Source organism: Uloborus diversus, chromosome 1, assembly GCF_026930045.1.
Source record: "Uloborus diversus isolate 005 chromosome 1, Udiv.v.3.1, whole genome shotgun sequence".
Classification (NCBI taxonomy): domain Eukaryota; kingdom Metazoa; phylum Arthropoda; class Arachnida; order Araneae; family Uloboridae; genus Uloborus; species Uloborus diversus.
The window spans coordinates 185,050,905-185,071,511 of NC_072731.1; the positions used below are offsets into that span (position 1 = coordinate 185,050,905).

Consider the following 20,607-nt stretch of genomic DNA (forward strand, 5'->3'; position numbering starts at 1 on the left):
TCAACTAAAAAATGCGTTGAAGGTAGCACGAGAATTAGGTATGAGTGATTCTTCCGTACATGCAATTACAAGTCAAAAAAAGGAAATCCGTAAAAATTCACCGAGTAGTGTCTTGCAAAAATTTATGAAAATGGAAACTGCTCATGTATTGTGTACGAATATCATTAATTGATCGACTGCACAGTACAACTAAAGATGCATTTGCTTTTCTTACTATATACTGTGTCTACCGTATACCGGTTTATTTTTTCTTTCTTTCCCATTAATCATTGATTTTGTACATCGTAGCAGTATTTTATGTTGAATAAAACGTTTTTTTTTTTAAATACAAGTAAACATTCAGTTCTTTATGTAAGAGACAGTAATGTACAGTTAGTTAAGAGATGGTTTTTAACAGTTTGAGGGGGTGTTTACAAGTGTCTAAAATAATTGGGTACGTTTATAAAAAATTTCACACATACCCTTTTCCACAACGCGAAAATTCGACCTACGCGAGAGGTCTTGGAATGCATCCCTCGCGTAAGACGGGAGTTGACAAGGCATTATACATTGAGGTTTGTAAAATGGTGCAATTTTGCATTATTGGACGATTTACATCAACTGGACGCACACAGGTCATTGCAGTTGAACAAGAGTGCTTGCTTTTATTAAACAGAGGTGAAAGAGAAGAGAACATTTTGAAAAATCAACTGAGTTTTTCAAAAATGACCTAGACATTGAGAGACTGCGTTTACACTTGAATATGTTAGCCGATGTCACTAATGTAAAAACAACTGGTCTTAAAAAGCATGCGTAAATTAAATTTAATTTTTACAAAAATACTGTGTGTGTTTGTATTTATTTCTTCCGTTTTTCGAAGCCAAAAAATATGTGTCGGGCTTGTCGAGTTTTCGAGGTTCTAATGTTGATTATATGATTTTAAACGAGCTGATGTGTGCATCACATGACTTCCTTTTACTCCAATTTAATGTCATTTCCCCATTATTCGCTATTTTAATGTGATTCAATATTTATTCTCTAAATATCAACAACAATGGCCAAATTGAAACCAAAAAAAAAAAAAAAAAAACTCCGCCAAATTTGTCGCCAAGTTGGCGACAAAACTTGGCGACCAAAAGACTGGCGATATATCGCCAAGTGTCCGACAAATTATAACGCCACTTGAGTTTACATCGAAATGAACAATGATTTCCCCCCAAAAAGGTGCAAAAGACCCCCTTAGGAACATCCGAAAGCAACCAAAAGGGGAGGTGCACAACTAGACCCCACTACGAGTCTATGTACCAAATTTCAACTTTCTAGGACATACCATTTTTGAGTTATGCGAGATACATACGCACATACGCACATACATACAGACGTCACGAGAAAAGTCGTTGTAATTACCTCGGTGATGGTCAAAATGGATATTTCGCGTGTCTATACATTCTTAGGCACTTTTCCGCATGTGGTCGAATCGAAAAAAAACTCAACATTCATTTGGGGGTGAGCAAAATGGAAATTAAGGGCGATTTTTGAGTGAAAATTTTTTCGCGAATACAATACTTCCTTTTTTGTAAAAGGAAGTAAAAAACTTTAAAACTCACTATTTTTCATCTCAAATTTAGAAAATTTCCTGCGGCATGCCCCCTTTCCCCCGATATTTTTACTTCCTTTTACAAAAAAGGAAGTATTGTATTCGCGAAAAAATTTTCACTCAAAAATCGCCCTTAATTTCCATTTTGCTCACCCCCAAATGAATGTTGAGTTTTTTTTTCGATTCGACCACATGCGGAAAAGTGCCTAAGAATGTATAGACCCGCGAAATATCCATTTTGACCATCACCGAGGTAATTACAACGACTTTTCTCGTGACGTCTGTATGTATGTGCGTATGTGTGTATGTGCGTATGTATCTCGCATAACTCAAAAATGGTATGTCCTAGAAAGTTGAAATTTGGTACATAGACTCGTAGTGGGGTCTAGTTGTGCACCTCCCCTTTTGGTTGCTTTCGGATGTTCCTAAGGGGGTCTTTTGCACCTTTTTGGGGGGAAATCATTGTTAATTTCGATGTAAACTCAAGTGGCGTTGTAATTTGTCGGACACTTGGCGATATATCGCCAGTCTTTTGGTCGCCAAGTTTTGTCGCCAACTTGGCGACAAATTTGGCGGAGTTTTTTTTTTTTTTTTGGTTTCAATTTGGCCATTGTTGGTGATATTTAGAGAATAAATATTGAATCACATTAAAATAGCGAATAATGGGGAAATGACATTAAATTGGAGTAAAAGGAAGTCATGTGATGCACACATCAGCTCGTTTAAGTCGGCGTCTCTGGCAGTGACCTTCAATGCAAGTCAAGCGCCCTACCTTTTCCATGCCTAGCTACGGCACTGCATGACTCCCCATAAAATAGAACAAAAAAATGTGTCTTACTAAGACAAGTGACATGATCTAGTTGAACCAGAAAAATTTGTATACCAATTTTTGGATTGTTTTACTTTGAAAACGCCATGCCACATACTGTTTGTTTTTTAAATTATACACACCAGAAAATATGTAAATTGGCATTTTCAAGGCACAACAATCGACCTTTATTTAGGGGGGGGGGAACCTCCATGGGATTACATAACCCCCTAAACCCCCGGTGATGACTGGGCCAGCCCCCCCAATGATTTTTGCAAGTCGGCGCCCCTGTCTGTATCATAATATTTTCTACGTTTCTATACACTTTTGTTAGTCAAAACGATCTAATCGGAGATCGATGCTAAACATAAATGCTGCAAAATATTGAAGTTCATATAAAATAAATAAATAAATTATAACGTTTCAGCTTGAGACAAAATTAAGACAAAGCTAATTTAGTATCAGAGGTTAAAAATTCATGTATTTCTATCAAAGTTTGATTTCTGTTGACAATACATAACCTCTGTGCAATGCAGGGATGCGTTTCGGAGACATAAGTTAGGACACCGATCTATGCAAGATCAAATATGTTTCTAAATTTTACCGTAATCGCACATGGATAGTGAATTATGATTGAGCGTTAATATCTCAGTCACTTACAAACTTAATTCATAAGAATTCTAATATATTAAATTTTGCCACTTGCACATTATATACCGGCAGAGATCTTTTGCCTATACTAGTGGTACCAGCCCGACCATGCCCCGTTTTAGAAAATTTAAAAGTCATTTGGTTCGCGTCCATGCTCATAGGAAACTTCTGTTATGCGTTCTGTAACATTGTTTTCGAAAATCTCTACCGATATTATACAGATTTGAAAATTTGCCACCTACCCTACTGTTGATTAGCTTCTATTTCATCAACAACTATATTTTTTGGCCAGGAAAATGCAAAAGAAAACAAAATCATAATCGCATATACTTATGTACGCTTGTCACTGAATTTGAGACATCCATTTCGGCTTCAAAAATTTCGAGATATCTTTAAACTGTCTTCAAATGCTCAGCGTTCACTACTTAACTTCCATCTCATTATTACCGCGATTTTACGGCAAATGAAAGTAGAAATTTTACTTTCATATGGCCAAAACTAGTAGAAGTTTTAGATTTGTGAATTTCAAAAACATTTGTTTTGCGTTAGTTTGCAATTTTGCTCCTCGAGTGTTACTCATGCTAGGTAGGACACTGATTATAAATCAGAATCAGCAGTAATAAACCACTGCCACGCAGTTAAAGAATTTCTACATCAAACGAATAGTTCAACTATATTTCATTAAAAGTATAAAAATACGACAAAAGAAAAAAAAAAATGTTGCTTACAGAGCCCAACAGAAGTCTTGCAAAAGTTTTAACTCTTTTCTTGCTTAAAAAGCAAAATGATACATTTTTCTGAAACATTTAACATTTTAGAAAAAACATTTCAAATGTGTTTATTTGGCATACTTTATTTTAACGATTCAATAAACATAATTAAACCATTAAAATTAAAGGAAAAACCATTATCATTTAGAGTTGTTTGACTTAATTAAAGTAAGCCTTGGATTCCGGTTCTTTTAAAACAGTTCCTGTAGCGCTCCTGATCTCGTAGAAACTTCGAACAAATTTATCTTACGCAGAAAATTCTAAGCTTTCGAATGACCTAAAGCTTAAAAATGTGAATGAAATATTTCTTCCACATATGAAAATTTATGTGAAAAATGAACTTGAAATTGGAATAGAAAAAGAGCAAAACTGAATTTTTGAAAAAACGCTTCGAGGTGCACACCCCTATGCTAGAGCAGAGAAGACGACCTAAATTAACTGCAAACATTTTGTGCAGTTCATGCGATCTAACTTTGAAAATGCATTATTTTAACTGGGTATATTGTTTATTTAAAAAAATGACTTGTCGTATTAATAATTTAATTAAAGTTTTCTTTTTTCCAACTTGAAATTAAAAAAATATTTTTTTGTTTCTTACCGCAAATTATTCTTAGTGTTACTTGCTTGATGCAGCGCTCCAAATCGATCCACTGATCAGGTTGTTTCTTCAGTTCCTTTATCAACTTCATAGATTTTTCGTTAAACACTTCCATATAGTCATTGAAAATTCTTGTATGAAAGGCCGGGTATATTATCTTTCTTCTTTTCCGGGCCTTTTCCATTGTTCTGTGAAATGGCAAGCAATAAATAGATAATTGCAATCCAGTTTTAAAATCATAGAACATAGAGTAAAACTAAGCTATACACAGAAACCATCAAAACCTTCATTAACAAACGAAATGTCAAAAATCACAATAGCTGGTTTAGAGAGAAACTTTTTGTTTTTCACTGTTAAAAGATTCTTTATTTGCTCACGAAAAATAGCAAAAAAACAAATTTTGGATTATGAGACTTAAATCATTAAGATGAAATTCTTTACTTCGGCATCTGGGTCAGACATATTTTTTTAAAAAAAGCTCTAGAGATCTTGGTAAAAATACAAGTTTAGCTTTTTTTTTAAAGCTAACAATTTGTTTTGATTGAGGTAACTATAACAGCTTTTGACTTTATTTTTTTTTTGCCTTTTTTTAAAACTTTTAAATTTCTTCTCTAAAAAAAGTTATGTCAAGTGACGCATGTTCAACAATTAGGCTTCAATTAGAGAAAGAAAAACAAAAATACTGTATAACTTATCGTCAAAAAAAAAAAAAAAAAGATTCTTAAATTTCGTTAACGGAAAATATTAAAGTCCCGAATAAATTAATCGTAACCCTCCATTAGTACAACTAAAATCCCTGATTATCTTCTGTTGGCAGTGCAAAAAAGGGAGGGGTGGGGGCAAAAAATAATCAAAAGAATAAAATTCTACTCAAACTGACCTCGTTGGCAAACGATAAATTTTCGATTCGGTATGGATGTTCCATCAGACTCAGAATTGCGTATTTCTTCCCGGTGATTTTACAGCATTGGTTATTTTGAAATTCGTAGGAAGTAAATCTACTTTAGGAGTATTTTTCGCGGGTTTTAGAAAGGGACTTAAATCAAGAAAATAGGATAATTATTTCAAGTAGAAAGGGTCGTTTAATGCCTTTTTGTGTTCCAAAAATTAAACTTCAAAAAATTCGTTTTTTTTTTTTTTTTTTTGCTTTCGAAAACCTCCGTCCTTTCCTTTTTGAGTGCCCAAGTACCTCTCTGCGAAGTTAGGTTGAGATCCAACGTAAACTGTGGATTTGTAAAGGAAACATACACACATATACTTATACGTATATATAGGGGAAAAGGGGACACATGTGAACTTTTTCTTTCTTCAATTCTTTATTTTTCAAAAAATACTATCAATTTCTCAACGCAAAAGTGTCCCAATTATTAAATAAACTTTTCTTCGTGTCATGGATTTTTTGGGGAGTTTTAAAAAAACTATTTCTATACTTTATGGTATATTTAAGAAACGTCTTCAGTTGTTCATATGTGCCCCTACAGGAACACATGTGAACAGTCTTGAAGCACATATGAACACGGGTAAAATATGCAGGAGAAGCATAAAATTTCAATATGGAACATATACCTAAATAACAAATACGTTGAAGGGTTTGTAACCTATACTGCACCAGTTTCAATTGTACAGTACTTGTTTCACTAAGAAAATATTTTTTCCAAATATATAACTGCTCACTGTCAAATTCTTAAGCCTTGCAGCCTGTTCTTATTACTGAATAGACTAGAAAAATGTAATATGACTACATAATTCAAAGAACTTTTTACTATGTAAGGGATATGATCGATAAATATTTTGCTTTTAAGCTTCATACATTGTTTGATAATGTATTTTGAAATGATTTTGAACTTCAGTTTTTAATTAAATGAAAATATTTTGTCTTTTTATTTCCTGTAAGTATTATATAACACTAAATTATTTACTTAAGTCCAAATGTAATTAATTAATTTAGTAACCGACATTTTAAAAATAAAAATAATAAACATAAATAAATAAAACAATTAACAGTAAATTTACAAACTAATCATAGGAAAACAGTAATGATAAATATTTACACATATTTTAGCACTTACAATATCCTGCACAAAAATTATATTACGGAGAGCGACTATGAGAACTGTTCTCTTGTGCCCCTAGATGTTGTGTTTACAAGTGCTTCATCGTCTGCTTTAGAGCTAACTCGCAAAAATAAAAAATAAAAATTAATTTCATAAAAAAATTTAAACATTGTCATAAATTTACTTAAATGTTTATATAATGGTTCGTAATACTTGGGTTTAGCACTGCAGTTAGTTTTGAAAATAATTTCACGGGAAGAAAACAGAGAAATTTTTTTTTTTACCACCTGCTAAAACAAAGAAATTGCGACCACAAACACATAAAATGGCTCATTGCTCTAGATGTTTGTCAAAGAGGTACAAGTGGTACTGTCCTTATTTGAGAATTTTTCGAGATTTTTTGCTTCAAGTGATCTTACTAAAACACACCATGTTCACATGTGCAACGTGTTCACGTGAACCCCCTTTTCCCCTACATACACACATATATACACGTATACTTTTTGTTTTATTTATACAGATTTATTTAATTATTTTCCACTCTGTTAGAGTGCAGAAAAAATATATATAGGAAGAAGAGGGCTCATGTGAACATGGTATGTTTTACTAAAATAACTTCAAGCAAAAAATCTTGCAAAATTCTCAAATAATGGCAGATGTAGTCCTGCCTCTTAGCCAAGTTTTTAGTCAATGAGCCATTTTATGTTTTGTTTTACAACTTCTTTGATTTAATAATTTTATCATAATCTTTTCTTTTTTTTTTTGTGATAACGTACTTTAAACTAACTGTTAAGCCAAAACTAAAAAATGCAAACCATTATATAAACATTCTGGAAAATTTAGAACAGTGTTGAACTTTTTTTACTAAGTTAACTCCTCTTTGTTACATGTTAGTTCTAAGGTAGATGGGGCAATTGTGAACACAACACCAAGGAGCACGAACAGTTCCCATATTCCCTCCGTAACATTAAATATGAGTGTAGGATATTATAAGTGTTAAAAAATGTGTAAATATTTACAATTATTTTTCTATAATTAGTTTGCAAATTTATTGCGAATTACTATTATTATTTTTATTATTCTTAAATGTTTATTTATTTATTTTTATCATTTTTATTTTCAAAATTTTTTTGTTACTAAGCAGTTGGTCAACAATTTTGTGTCTCATAATATTTCAGGAAATCAAAAGACAATCAATATTTTCACTTAATTACAAAATGAAGCTCAAAATCATTTTAAAATGCATTATCATACAGTGAGAAGTTTGAAAACTGTATGTATGTTTCAGTATGAAGTTTGAAAACTGTATATAGTTAGAATAATCTTTACATTTTAAAATATTCTTTGTACTAAGTAATCTTATTATTTCTTTCGTGTCTATCACATGCCTACAGAATAGGCTATGAGACTTAAAAATTCGACAGTAAGCAGAGAAATATATTTTCAAAAAAATATATATTTTCTTAGTGACTCAATTACTGTACAATTTAATCTAACAGACTGTTGGTTATAAACCCTTCGATTCATATATTTCGCATATTCGTACATATGTTATATTAAAGAATTTTTTCTTTGAAATATGACTTCGAAAGCGATTGAGGACGTTACATTCTATTTTTATAGTCATGCCGCTAGGTACTAAACTTAACGAATTTATGAAAAGGAAAGTGGTTGATTGAGAAATTTCACGGTTTACTGTACGTCAAATAACAACAAATCTGAAACGGCAGAGATAAGTCATTTTGAGTTTTCTCAAAAATCTCGGCAAATAAGGACCACAAAGACAAACAGGTAGGAAATCTTCTGTTTCTGTACGCGTTTTTAATGATAATAATAGACAAGCTTGCTCCAAAAAACAAACATCTTGAGATATTGAATGGGGCTTCAAATTACGATGCAGTTCTCGAACTGATCACTATGTTTTACAAAATGAGAAAAAATTTCATGAGGTGATACTAATGTCACAACGGATTCTTAAAAAAATTCATTAAAGACCAATGGTTGAGCGTGAAAAAATTCCTTGTTATGGATGAAAGGTGGGATAATGTAATCTTTTCTGTTGAAAAAAAGTTTTATTAAGATGGTCTAGATGATTTTTGCTGCTTCTAGTACGATCTCTGTGAAATAAAAAACAAATCTCGAAGCTTTCATTTGGATGCGACTCAGTAATGGTTTGTGGAAGTTTCGCAACGGACGGAAACTATACCAATATTTTTTGTGCAGGGTAGAATGAATTCTAAGAGTAATGTTGATGTACCGAGCAATGTTTTTTCAAACAAAAAAACTGAAAATGCTGTACTGGTGGAACAAAAGGCTCGATCTAAGTTAAATGGAAATTTTGTGTGCATTCTGGCACCCGAAGTATGAAAAAATGGTATTCAATATCGAAACAAACAAGAACTCGTTTTATCCATCGAAAAAGTAAGGATAAAAATGTCCAAGAATGTTCTTCGACTTCCATGTTATCAAGTCTGACGAAAATGACTGTAAAAAAGGGGGATATTTTTTATTACTGCGGATTTTCAGGGAAAAACGCTAATTCTCCTTATAATTTTGTACATTTTTAACAGTAACATTTTCTTCTTAATTATGGTAAAACATTTACATTTTGTATTTTCAAATATTCTGCATTCCACAATGATTTCTAGCATAAAGAGACATTTTGTGTGTGAATTTCACTGAATTATTTAAGAAATATTTCTTTAGTGTGGAATTTTCTGTGTGTTCCTATAATTTTGACCACCACTATAGGATTGTAAAGTCCCAAGTCCCAGCAAAGATCTTTTGAATAAGACAAGTTTTGCTCGTATTGTTGTTTTACCTCAAAAAGTATTTATGTGCAAACGGATTGTCCAGATCATGTTTCATATTCCTATATTATTTATTTTTTGCTTTAAACTATTGATTGAATTGATTCATTTTATCCTATGATTTTTTTTTTTTTTGGTTTAAAGAATAGCTCCTAACAGATGATTAGATTCTCTGTTCCATGGTTTCAACTATGCTTTTTATAAAATTGTCATTAGAGTTAAAATCGCGGTGTGTTTTAGCAAATTACTGGGACACATTATAAGATTTTGGTTATGGAGTTAAGAGTTAATTCTTTTCAAGAAGGATATGTAGTTTTTACAACATTGGGCTCATTTTCCTTTAGTTCTCAGAATTCTAGTTAATTGTTTCAATTTATTAGTACGTTTATTATGGCTCTCGCGTTTTTTATTTGAAAAGCAGAATTCTTTTTGCTCCCCCAAAAAATGCTGACAGATTTCAAGCAAGCAAAAATCAACATGACCTTGGTTAATAGAAGAAAAAGTTCTTGAAGAACAGTACAATAAGTTACAACTTACGTCACAAGAAGACTCGAGCCGAGAAATGGTCGTAGGGCTTGATATTCCCACGCTTTTTCTTGAGAATCTGGATGATTGAGGAGAAACTGAAAGGCAATTTAGTAGTACTTATGGGAAATTTTTGAAATATTTTCTTTTTCTTTCAAGAAAATGTAAAAACATATACAGCGCTTAAAAAGTTTTTGCACGTTTTTTAGCAAAAACCTTCACGATTAAATCTGCAACACAAATCACAAAAGACTGTTTACGAAAATTTGTCTACATGCATGATTTTCAACGAGCAAATAAATGAGCTAAAATGATATGGATGGGGAAAAAATTGTAATTTGAGTTAAGCATCGAGTTTTATGTTACTTTTTAGTTTTATTATTAAGTGGATCATATGCGGAAAAATATGTTGTTTGTTCATGTCCCTTTGGTCCAGGGCACCAAGACCAGATCCATGACACCAAGTCACAATAGAAGCTCCACAAGTCCGTGCGCTCCCTAATTTCACAGCAGCTTCGCAGGGGCGACATATGGTAAGGTGAAGCCAGGCCCGGATCAACAAATTTTTGGACCCCCTGCGACAAAATCTGTAGGGCCCCTACCCAGGAACCAGCAGGGTATATTTGAAACGTTATAAGTCTTAGGGCTAATTAGTGCTAATTATTTAATTTTTGAAACGCAACGTATACTTTGTTTTTTCATTAAATTAAAAAAAAGCATTACCTGAATGATTTCCGCTTTGTAAACTATCATCAAGCGCCGTATAATAAGATTCATCATGTAGAACCCCTCTTTTGAAAATAGATGACAAGTGGCAATCAACCTCATAAACACCCCTAAAAAGATGTGTGCATTTTAGTATGAGAGTAAAACGTTTCGAAAAAGTAGAAGAAAAAAAAAAATTCTTATGAACATAGTGTTTTGTCACAATACTGAAAACATAGTTTAATACAAATACAGATATTGATTCGTTAACGGAATTTTTAATATATCTAAGATTTATTTTGAAAAAAATGCATCGTGAAAACCCGAGTATATAATCCAACTTTTGTGTTAGCACAAGCTTAAATTGAGTTCATATGAAACGCTATAGCAGACGAATAAAGGCCTTAAATAAATGCTTCAAATTTTTACAGCACAGCTATTGTCCGTTTTCCACAAGAAGGCACTTGACTCCTCCTTCGTCACGTTGTATGCGATGATTCTATTTCGCTGTTTTCGGCAGAAGATATATTCGGATCAACTAGCATTTTGTTGTAAATGCAGCAGTTTTTAAAATGTAAGAATAACAAAATGACAACAGACATTTGAAGCAAGTGATGTAAAGGACACTAAGACTTTTTTGCACATTAAAATGCACGCCCAAGTTAAGGCTGCTGGTTGTCTCATTTAGAAGCGCCTGGATTGCTTATCGATTACCCCGCGTAAAATGGAACTCTGCGTTCGAGGAGGCGGGGCGAAGTGCCTTCTTGTGAAAAACGGATAATAATTGATGTTTGAAGTTGAGAAATTAGCCTTTTATAGACAAAGCAGCTTGCAAAGATATTTCTGTTCTGTCACAAAATATGCACTGCAAATTCCTGGCACACATTGGGAACGTGTTTGGAACACTTAGTTTCAGAAAAATGATCCCGTTGCGTGAATGTGCATTATGATGTGTTCTGAATGTGCTCCGTTATGAAGAAAGTGTATTGAAGAACTTGTTCCGTTAGAAAAAAAGTATTTCAGAAGGGTACCAAATCGTGTTCTGCTCTGGATATTTGTTACATTTAAACTTAGGAACACATTGGGGCCGCATTTAAGCAAATCTGTGAAAGCATCATTGATTTACCTGTTGAAACAATGAAGACTAGATAAAGGTTAATTGGTTATACTATATACTGTATGTATTCATGGTTCAACTTGTATTTTTCCAATCACCTCAGCTGTAAACTTATCTGAAAGTACTTTGTGCTAGGAAATTGGAGAGATTTTTATCACTCGCGACATGTAACCAGAAGAAAACTTCAACAAATTTCTAAGAAACTACTCAACACCAACACGTATTGTTGTTGTTATGCAATTCAAGGTACGCTGCTTCACTTTCCGAACTGTACTGTAATTTAGTATGAAGTCCAACTTCTACGTTACCCACATGTCATAAAGACCCGAGGACCCGAATATAGGGTAGGCAGCCATTCAATGCACCACAACAAATTCACCCACCCACCATCCAAAAAAAGGAGAAGGACAGAAGAGAGAAAGTACATCCATTTCCCAAGCCGGGATTCGAACCCATGACATCCCCATCTGCAATCAGACTTCTCTGGCCACTAGACATCAATACATCTTGTTGGTAACCATTGATGTCGATTTTAAGATCTTTTATTATTGTCTGAGTTTTATTTTAGAATGTTTTGAAGGTAAAATATTTACATTCATATATTACTTTTTTTTTCCTCATTATGAGAACTTTTGCATTTTTGCGTTATCGAGCTTCATATTTAAATTTAAAGAAACTTATATTTATGATACTGTTTCAATTGTGAAAGTATCTGAATTACTAAGTTTAAAAGTTAAGTAAATCGTAAAGATTAACGTGTTGCAATCTTAATTGTGATCTTTGTCCATTGATATTGTTTGGAACAAGGATTCTCAACCTTTAGATTGCGTCCCCAAAGCGATTATTATGGCGGGGGGGGGGGGGAGTTGCAAGGCTTTTTGTTACGATGTACTACGTCTATTAAAAATCAAAGTTTCACCTGTGTTCTTGTTTGAATTTTGATTTTTTTTTTAAAACAAACATTCAAGATATTTTACTTTAGTTATTTTTCTTAAGTTTAGTACTTTTGGATGTAAACGAACCAGGCGATCGACCGTCTTTTGCACCAATATTTGGCTTAAAATACCGAAAAGGAATGAATCTCCGGATGTTTTTACGGCTTAAAGGCTGAGATCAAAAGTGCTATACCGACGACAATAACATGGATGGGGTTCGAACCTGGATCCAGAATGCTGGAGCCTTCTGAATGAGAAAGTTTCTTGTAAAGAAAAATATCCAAGGTTTTATTTGAATAAATCGTCGCTTACTTCTAAAAAAAATCCTGTCATTCGGTACCTAATTTATTCCTAATGAATTTTATTTTTTGTTATATTTCATGAATTTATTCAATTTGAGTATTGAAATAAATATTTAACACATTTGTATTTTAAAGCAGAAAAACTATTCTTGGATTCTAACCAAAGCTCAAAATATGTGTTGGTACTTGTATCAGCTACTTACGTTTAATTTCTGGAATAATTGAAATTCACGTGACGCAAATGTGACGTCTGACGTCTGATATAAATGTGTGTTGTGCGATCGTCTGCCATTCTTCCTATTTTTAAAAAGGTTAAATTTTGACGTTAAATTATACTTTTGTGTTAGTTTTCGCAGTATTTTTTTTTCTTTTTGAAGGATGTCAGCCTGCATTTGGAGGATTCAGAAGGTCGTATGTTACATGAGCCTCTTAGATTAAGTATCGCTGATATTGAATTTCTTAACTTTTAAACTAATTGTGTTTACTGCGTTTATTCACCTACAGTAAAATCATGGGAAAATAAATCAATTTTTATTTACTCCTAGAGCCTAGGGTGAATGGAAACGGGATATCATCGGCTGACAAACAATTATCAATTTAATTTGTTCATTTCCAGTTTGTCTTAATGTTAAAGGAAACGGGATATCATCTGCGGACAAACAGTCATCAAGCCAAATTGTTCATTTCCAGTTAGCCTTAATGAGAACGGGATATCATCGGAAGACAAATAGTCATCAAGTCAAATTGTTCATTTACAGTTAGTCTTAATGGAAACGGGATATCACTCCAAATGGAAGAGGGAAAGTCTAAAGTTAAAGTTTTAAAATTGCGAGGGTCAGTCCGAAAGTTAGTTGCACTGGTCAAGAAAACAAAAAAAAAAAAAAAGATTGAAATTTTACAATAACTTTATTGTTATCTTAAAGTTCCATTTAAAATCTACTTTTTAACGTAACCATAACCGTTATTTAAGCATTTGTCGAGGCGTGGTACAAGTTTTTTGATGCCGTCTGCAAAGAAATCCCGTTCAATGTTTGATAATCGTTGTTGGGTTGCAGCTTTCACTTCGTCATCCGAATGGCATGATCGCTTTGAAAGTTCCTGTTTTATGGGACCAAAAACATCGAAGGCAGGAGGTGAAAGGTTAGGTTGATTTGGGAAAGTGATCCCACACTTCCCACCTAAACTTGATCTTCCCTCGCGTTCAGCGTCGTCAATATCTGTACGTCTATTCTGAAACATGTTGCACCATTTCACGATAGCTTAACGTGACATTGCATTTTCATCATACACTTCTTCAGAGCAGTTGCACCTTTTTGCTCACAAAATCGAATCACTGCACGCATTTCCAATTTGGACGCTACTTGCAGCTGTCGAGACATGTTTGCGACTAATAATCAGAAAAACTGAACTTGTCTTGGGGAAGCCACTACGTCACACGATAAAGCTACATGTCTGAAGTATTTCCACAGAATTTCATCAAAATTGTCTGAGACGGAACAGATTTACAAAGAAGTGCTGCTAACCTTCTGACTAACCTATGTATATATCTCAATTGAGGCAGAGAAAATCAAAAGGATGTAAGTGCCAAAATTAAAAACTTCGATATAACCCGTGCAAATGGTAAGAGAACCTCTCCGCTGCGTTGGTGCAAGGGATAGTACAAGTAGCTCTGGTAGGTTCTGCTACACAGCTTCATTTGGAGTTTAAAAAACAATGTAATCCTACCTAGGATCTGAACTTCAAATGCGTTTTTCTGGAAATTTAAAAAAGCCACTTACATTCCTTTGCTTCTCACTGCCATAGTTGGCCCTACTGGCTTTCGAACTAAGGCATTGGAGTACTAAGTAAATTTATTTCCTTTTATACAGAACCGGAAAACTATTGCTTTGTTATTAGAACTATAACCAATATCCATCAACCGTAGTCATGTAGGATCCAAATTTTCCGAGGATAAAATCGCATTACTCCATAGCGACAACCACGAGCCGTCATTGAACGCGCGAAACTTGAAGTAAACGGGCAAAAGCATAGCCTACGAGATTGCAATGCTGTTTGCACCCTATCAAGCTACCGCAAAAGTGATTTCCTCATATGCGCTTTTTGGACGCTTACCCGCCTACTAGTAGAGCTCGGTTACCAATGAAACCGTTTTTTCGTTGTGCTGTTGTTCTTCTAGCTAATACTACATCTTTGCTAGAAAATGAGAGCAATATGAACACGAATATGTGTGCATACGCACTTCCTTTATACCTCCAAAAATTAAAATATATATAGCTTGCAAAAGATATGCTACAAAAAATGTGTGCTGTTATTATCAGAAAATGCGCCGAGGGGTTGTTGAAATGTGTGTCATTTTTGCCCTCAAAAATTAAGTTTCAGCCTGCAAAAAGCCAACTTCATAAACAAAATGAAGGGTAATAAGCGGGCAGTACATTACTTTACCCTTTATCTCAAATTTGTGATGAATTAAATTACATTAACATATATAGGAGTACAGCACAAGCTATCCGCATTACTGTTTTCGTAAACACATTCAAATGTACTAAAAATGCTTACCACAGGAAACCGGAATACTTTTAGAATTTTTTAACTCAATCAACCAAAGCGGAAATCCAATGACAGGGTGGAAAGCTAGAGTTGGCAATTTCTTTTTCGGTGATATTCTTGTTCTATTCTGAAACCAACAAAGCAGAGAAAAACTAAGAATAACCGCGAAAATGGCATACCAAACCTGCAGAACATATAGCTCCATAATCTATCATAGATCAAGTAAAAAATGTCTCTGTTTCGAAAAATTTCCCCTTTTGTAGCTTTACGCCTATTAGTTTGATGTAATACGCATTGTATGTTTGTGAACAGATATATTCTTTTTTCCCAATTAGGCATTATAACTTTGAAAAGTTGTTGACTGAAGAAACAATTACTGAATCTTACGCATGAAAAAATTGACACATTTTCCTTACACTCGTTATTAGGTTTTATTTTGCGTCAAATATATTTGAGTATATCTGACAGTCTAGGGATCAATTCAGTTGTGCGATTGCGTGCTATTTGACAGTTATTCGTCACAATAAAACAATTGTCGTCGAAATATAATTAAATATAATATATTCTTGACGCTTAGCTAATAAATCGATCCAGGTGCAAAAAAAAGTTTGGTTCGACCGTTTAATTGAGCCCGTTCTGGAGAAACTTGTACTATAAGAGCGAAAAGTTCCCCATTCAATTTCGCTTCTTTAAAATCGAAATTTTCAAAAACTTTCTTTAGCATGCACTTACGCTTTAAAATAAACCTGTTCGAAATTTCAGTTTTCCAGCCTCAGTAGTTTCGGCTTTGTATTGATTGTATGTTTCGACAAGCTACGTAAGGACTTCTGAACACTGTTAAAAGTCCAGAAAAAATCTCAGGTAAATATTAATGAAAAATGGAACGTTTGTAGAACAGAAAATTTTTTGAGTAAATTGTACCGGAAAAAGTAAGCAGTTGCAACGCCACCTTTTACACCACGTGACTTTTGGTGAGAGTCATATACGTCTCCTTTCCGGTTCGCCTGCAGTGTCCCATTCAATGTAGGGGAGTGGACTGCAAATCTTTCTTGCACAGTTTCGGATCTAGTAGCTGACGTGTCTCGTTCCTTTTACTCAGCGCGACTAGCCACAGCGTTCTTGTTTTTTTACTACCGTAAAATTTTACAGTAATGGAGGATTTATTGGTAAAATGTACTGGTAACAGGGATAGTAGAACTTTTAAGCGTTCTTGTTTTTCTACCGTGAAATTTTACAGTAAAATAGGATTTTACGGTAAAATGTACTGGCAACATGGATGGCAGTACTTTTTTTTTTCTCTCGTTTTTGTTTTTTTTCTAACGCGAAATTTTACAGTAATATAGGATTTTATAATAAAACTAGCTGACCCAGCAAACGTTGTTCTGCCATATAAAAATTTTCCAGTGAATATTTTGGATGTTAATTAAAAAATGACGAATGTATTGTAAGTTTGTGGGGATGAGATCATTGACAGAAAGAGGATTCGAGCACTGTAGACGATGATCACCGATACAAAATAATAAATAAATAAATAAAAATAAAAAAGAACAGCAACCATGCTATTTCTCAATACACTAATACACACTCACTCACACACATACACACAAATTGACAAAATTTTTGCATCGTTCAAAATTTTGCACGCACTGATTTGTGATACAAAACAAATGCAGAACAAAATGTCAAAATGACGCGACACTCTGTCAAAGCGTCGGAAAACTTTCAATGAATTTTTGTTGCCAACTTTTGTTTGTCTACAAATAAAATGCTTGCAATGGCAAATTCTTTTACAATGATTTTTAATAATGGTTTTTAAAATGATTTTCAACAATAGTTTTTATTATGATTTTCAACAATGGTTTTTACAATGAATTTCAACAATGGTTTTTACTATGATTTTCAAGAATGGTTTTTACAATGAATTTCAACAATGGTTTTTACTATGATTTTCAAGAATGGTTTTTACAATGAATTTCAACAATGGTTTTTACTATGATTTTCAAAAAGAAATGCTGGATAGAGACACCCTGATTACCTAGCGGAACGAAATATACACTATATGACCAAAAGTTTTGGGACACTTTCAAAAATTCCCATTTTTAAGGATTTCTCAAGAAATAATAGACCAATTTCTTTGTAACTTTATCCATGAAAGAAATGCCCCAGCTGTCATTTTCCAATAAAAGTTCTATCACCCTTGCGTTTGGGGGAACAGTAACAAATTGCGGAAAACGAAAATGTTTTTTGATCATCATTCATCGTAAAAAGCTACGATGAATAGATTAGACCGGGGCACGTTTATGAGGAATTTTTCAACGAATTTTCTAAATTTTATGTTTTAACTTAGGAAATTTTAGAAATTGTAGTTTTATGAAGCAGTTAATGGAGTCAAAATTGGTATATTCAGTTGTTGCTCAGTTTGTGTTTTTAACCGTTAAAAAAATTATTTTTTGCGTCCAAGTCGGTTGCGTAAGTTTGATCCGGATACGGGGCTCGTTTACATATATTTATTTTACGCATATTTATTATTATATACGTAGTAAAATATTTTTTTAAAATCGTTTTTTTTTTCGACAAAACAACCAAAGTGCGAATTGTCTCTTTGCTTTTTGCCAAAAGTGGTGAGGAAAATCTTGAAAATGAGGCAATATTTATGAAGTTCGTTGGATTAAAACTAAATCTATCCTTTTTAACGATATATTTCGACCCATGCCGGATTTGAACGAACTACCTGTGCACTATTAGCATGACGCTTTAACAAACTGAGCCAATGAGTCTCCATGTTGAGGTGCTATGCATTGAAGAAGTGTGTAATAAAAAACAGAATTAATCTGTTTTTTTTCTGGGAAAACAACAAAATGTGCATTGTCTCTTTATTTTTTGCCAAAAGCGGTGAAAAAAATCTTCAAAAGATACCTTATTTATGAAGTTTGATCAAGTATTGAGAGAGTTATGGCGTTGGTCACGAAGATCACCATTGTGAAATAATATTTACAATGATAAATGTCCTATTTATTATATCCTCACCTATTTTATCATTTGTAATGAACAAAGAATATTTTTTTTTAAAGAGCAACAAAACAAAAAAAAATAAGCAACACAAGTTATGAGAAAGCTGAATCCCACTAAACTCTTAAAATTGCGTAGTTTAAAAAAACAATAATTGCATTTAAAGGTTTCGCCTTTCAGTAATTTCTTTAAAACCCAATTGTTTTTTGCTAAATACAGAGTTTTATTGATTTAAATGTAAACGCTGTATAAATATGAAATTTCTATTTGTAGAGCGAATGTAGTTAGAAACCCATAATCTAGCAGGAAATGTGTTCCGTCTTTTTAAAGGAAACTAATATTATTGTCTAATATTATTACCTAATAGGGAAATTGTTGCTGAATAATGCATTGCGAAATCGTACAAGTTTTACCTTCAAGGCTATCCGTAACAATCACCTTCCACCTTATTTCCTCTTGATTTCCTTTAATTGGAATGTCTTGCTTTAACTGAAAAATGTTTAGTACCAGTTCTTCCGGGAAAATATGTGACATTTTTATTTTAGAAATTTATTTTGGGAGCACTTTTTTTTACTTCAAAATGAATAAAAACTTGGATTCTTTTCACATGAAAATACTAATTAAAATTAAATCGAACCAAAAGTTGTTCATGATAATGCGTCATTGATTAAATATTTCTTAGAACATTTCGCAGGGCCAACAAAAAGCCATGTCAGTCGAATAAGAAGCTGGATGCCGGAGCCTTTGGGGAGCACATAGTATTAGTATGAGTTTTTTTTTTTTTTTTTTTTTTTTTTTTTAATTTATAGGAGAAGAGACTCGGCGTCCCCAAAATGACAAGGGATCTGGCTCTTGGAGGCCTTGAGCTTTTATCGTGAAACATGAGATTTTGAGAATGTAATATCAAATCAAAAAAGGACGGCTGCCAATGAAGACTTAAGTTGAGGGAAAAAAAAAACAGTGCAACAAATTTATAGAGAAAAGTGTTGTGACTCAGAAGTCACTTTATGTTTACGGGTAGAAAAAAAAATAACTTTTTAGCATTTCAATTTTCCAGAAAAATCAGTAAGTCTGCTCTTTTATTGAAAAGATTAAAATCCGATACAGATTCGTTTTCAAAGCTTTTCATTATTTGCAATACCGTAAATTTCAACCTAGTTGAATTTCTCCTCTATGGAAATCAACCTCACCCTCCATCGATTTCAATAAATGGAGCTCTTTGAACGAGAAATAAGTCTGATCAATAACATTCCTGCTCAATGAGTTAAATTATAGTATTCCTACTGATGAAAACAACTCGAGAGAAGAAGAAAACGAGTTAAGATTGGATGATGTAGGTGCAAATGATGAGTGCTAATTTTAAAATAAGTGCAATGGAGATACATTGTGACGCCATTGTCTATGATGGTTCTTCCATCGTTCACATAAAACGACCTAGGACAGAAAATTTTTCGGTGAAGTGTCTGCATTCTTTTCAAGATACAACAAGTAAGACATATAAGAGAAATAAGAGAAAGATATCATTTTAGAGAAAATGATTTGCTTTCTAAGAACTGGTTCAGTTTCTACGAAATGCAGATAAGACAGAATTGTTTTCCATGATTGCACTAGCTATATGATCTTATGTTTGCTCTTAATGATGTGACGGGGATTTTTATCGAATAAGACATCTCTAGTGCCATAAAATCACGAGGAAGCTAATTTCTGGATCTTGGTTCATGTTTTGCATGCTGCAATAAGAGAACACATGAGCATATTCGTTGGAGCGGTTGACAACGATGCTTCCATCAGCTGTACAAAAAGGGGATAAAGAAGATTTTGGAGCTGGAAAACCCCTTTCGACTTATACTTATAGTCCAAGACTTAGCGTATCAATCCGGTCAGCAAAAATCAGTTGTTCCAAGAGAATTCCACTCATTCTCAGCGGAACTCTCATGGTTACCTCTTTTCTTGCAGATCGGAAAAAAGTGACGATGTGGAAATGATGAAAAGACTATCCTGATGTTATTGGTGTATTTTCATATATATATATATATATCCTAACCTAAAAAAAATGCACACCTAATTAAAAATTTCAAATATCTTAGCAATTCATTAATCTTTGCCACTACTCGTCTGCATGCAACTTGCTGTCCGTAAATGAAGCTGGAAACTTTTTCCACCAGCGAACAATGACCAAAGAATAACTTACCACACACAG

At 33.4% G+C, this 20,607-nt stretch overlaps 1 protein-coding gene across 1 annotated transcript in view; it reads right to left on the minus strand.

The window, feature by feature from the left end:
- LOC129223759 (cytochrome P450 4V2-like) overlaps nt 1-15,592 on the minus strand; it is a 37,436-nt gene extending 21,844 nt beyond the window's left edge. Inside the window, exons 1-4 of the mRNA XM_054858120.1 lie at nt 15,408-15,592; nt 10,516-10,628; nt 9,805-9,890; nt 4,404-4,591 (exon numbers count right to left, since the gene is read on the minus strand). Coding sequence (XP_054714095.1) covers nt 4,404-4,591; nt 9,805-9,890; nt 10,516-10,620 — 379 coding nt within the window. The 5' untranslated portion in view covers nt 10,621-10,628; nt 15,408-15,592. The remainder of the gene's footprint in view (nt 1-4,403; nt 4,592-9,804; nt 9,891-10,515; nt 10,629-15,407) is intronic.
- Between the last annotated feature and the right edge of the window lie 5,015 nt (nt 15,593-20,607).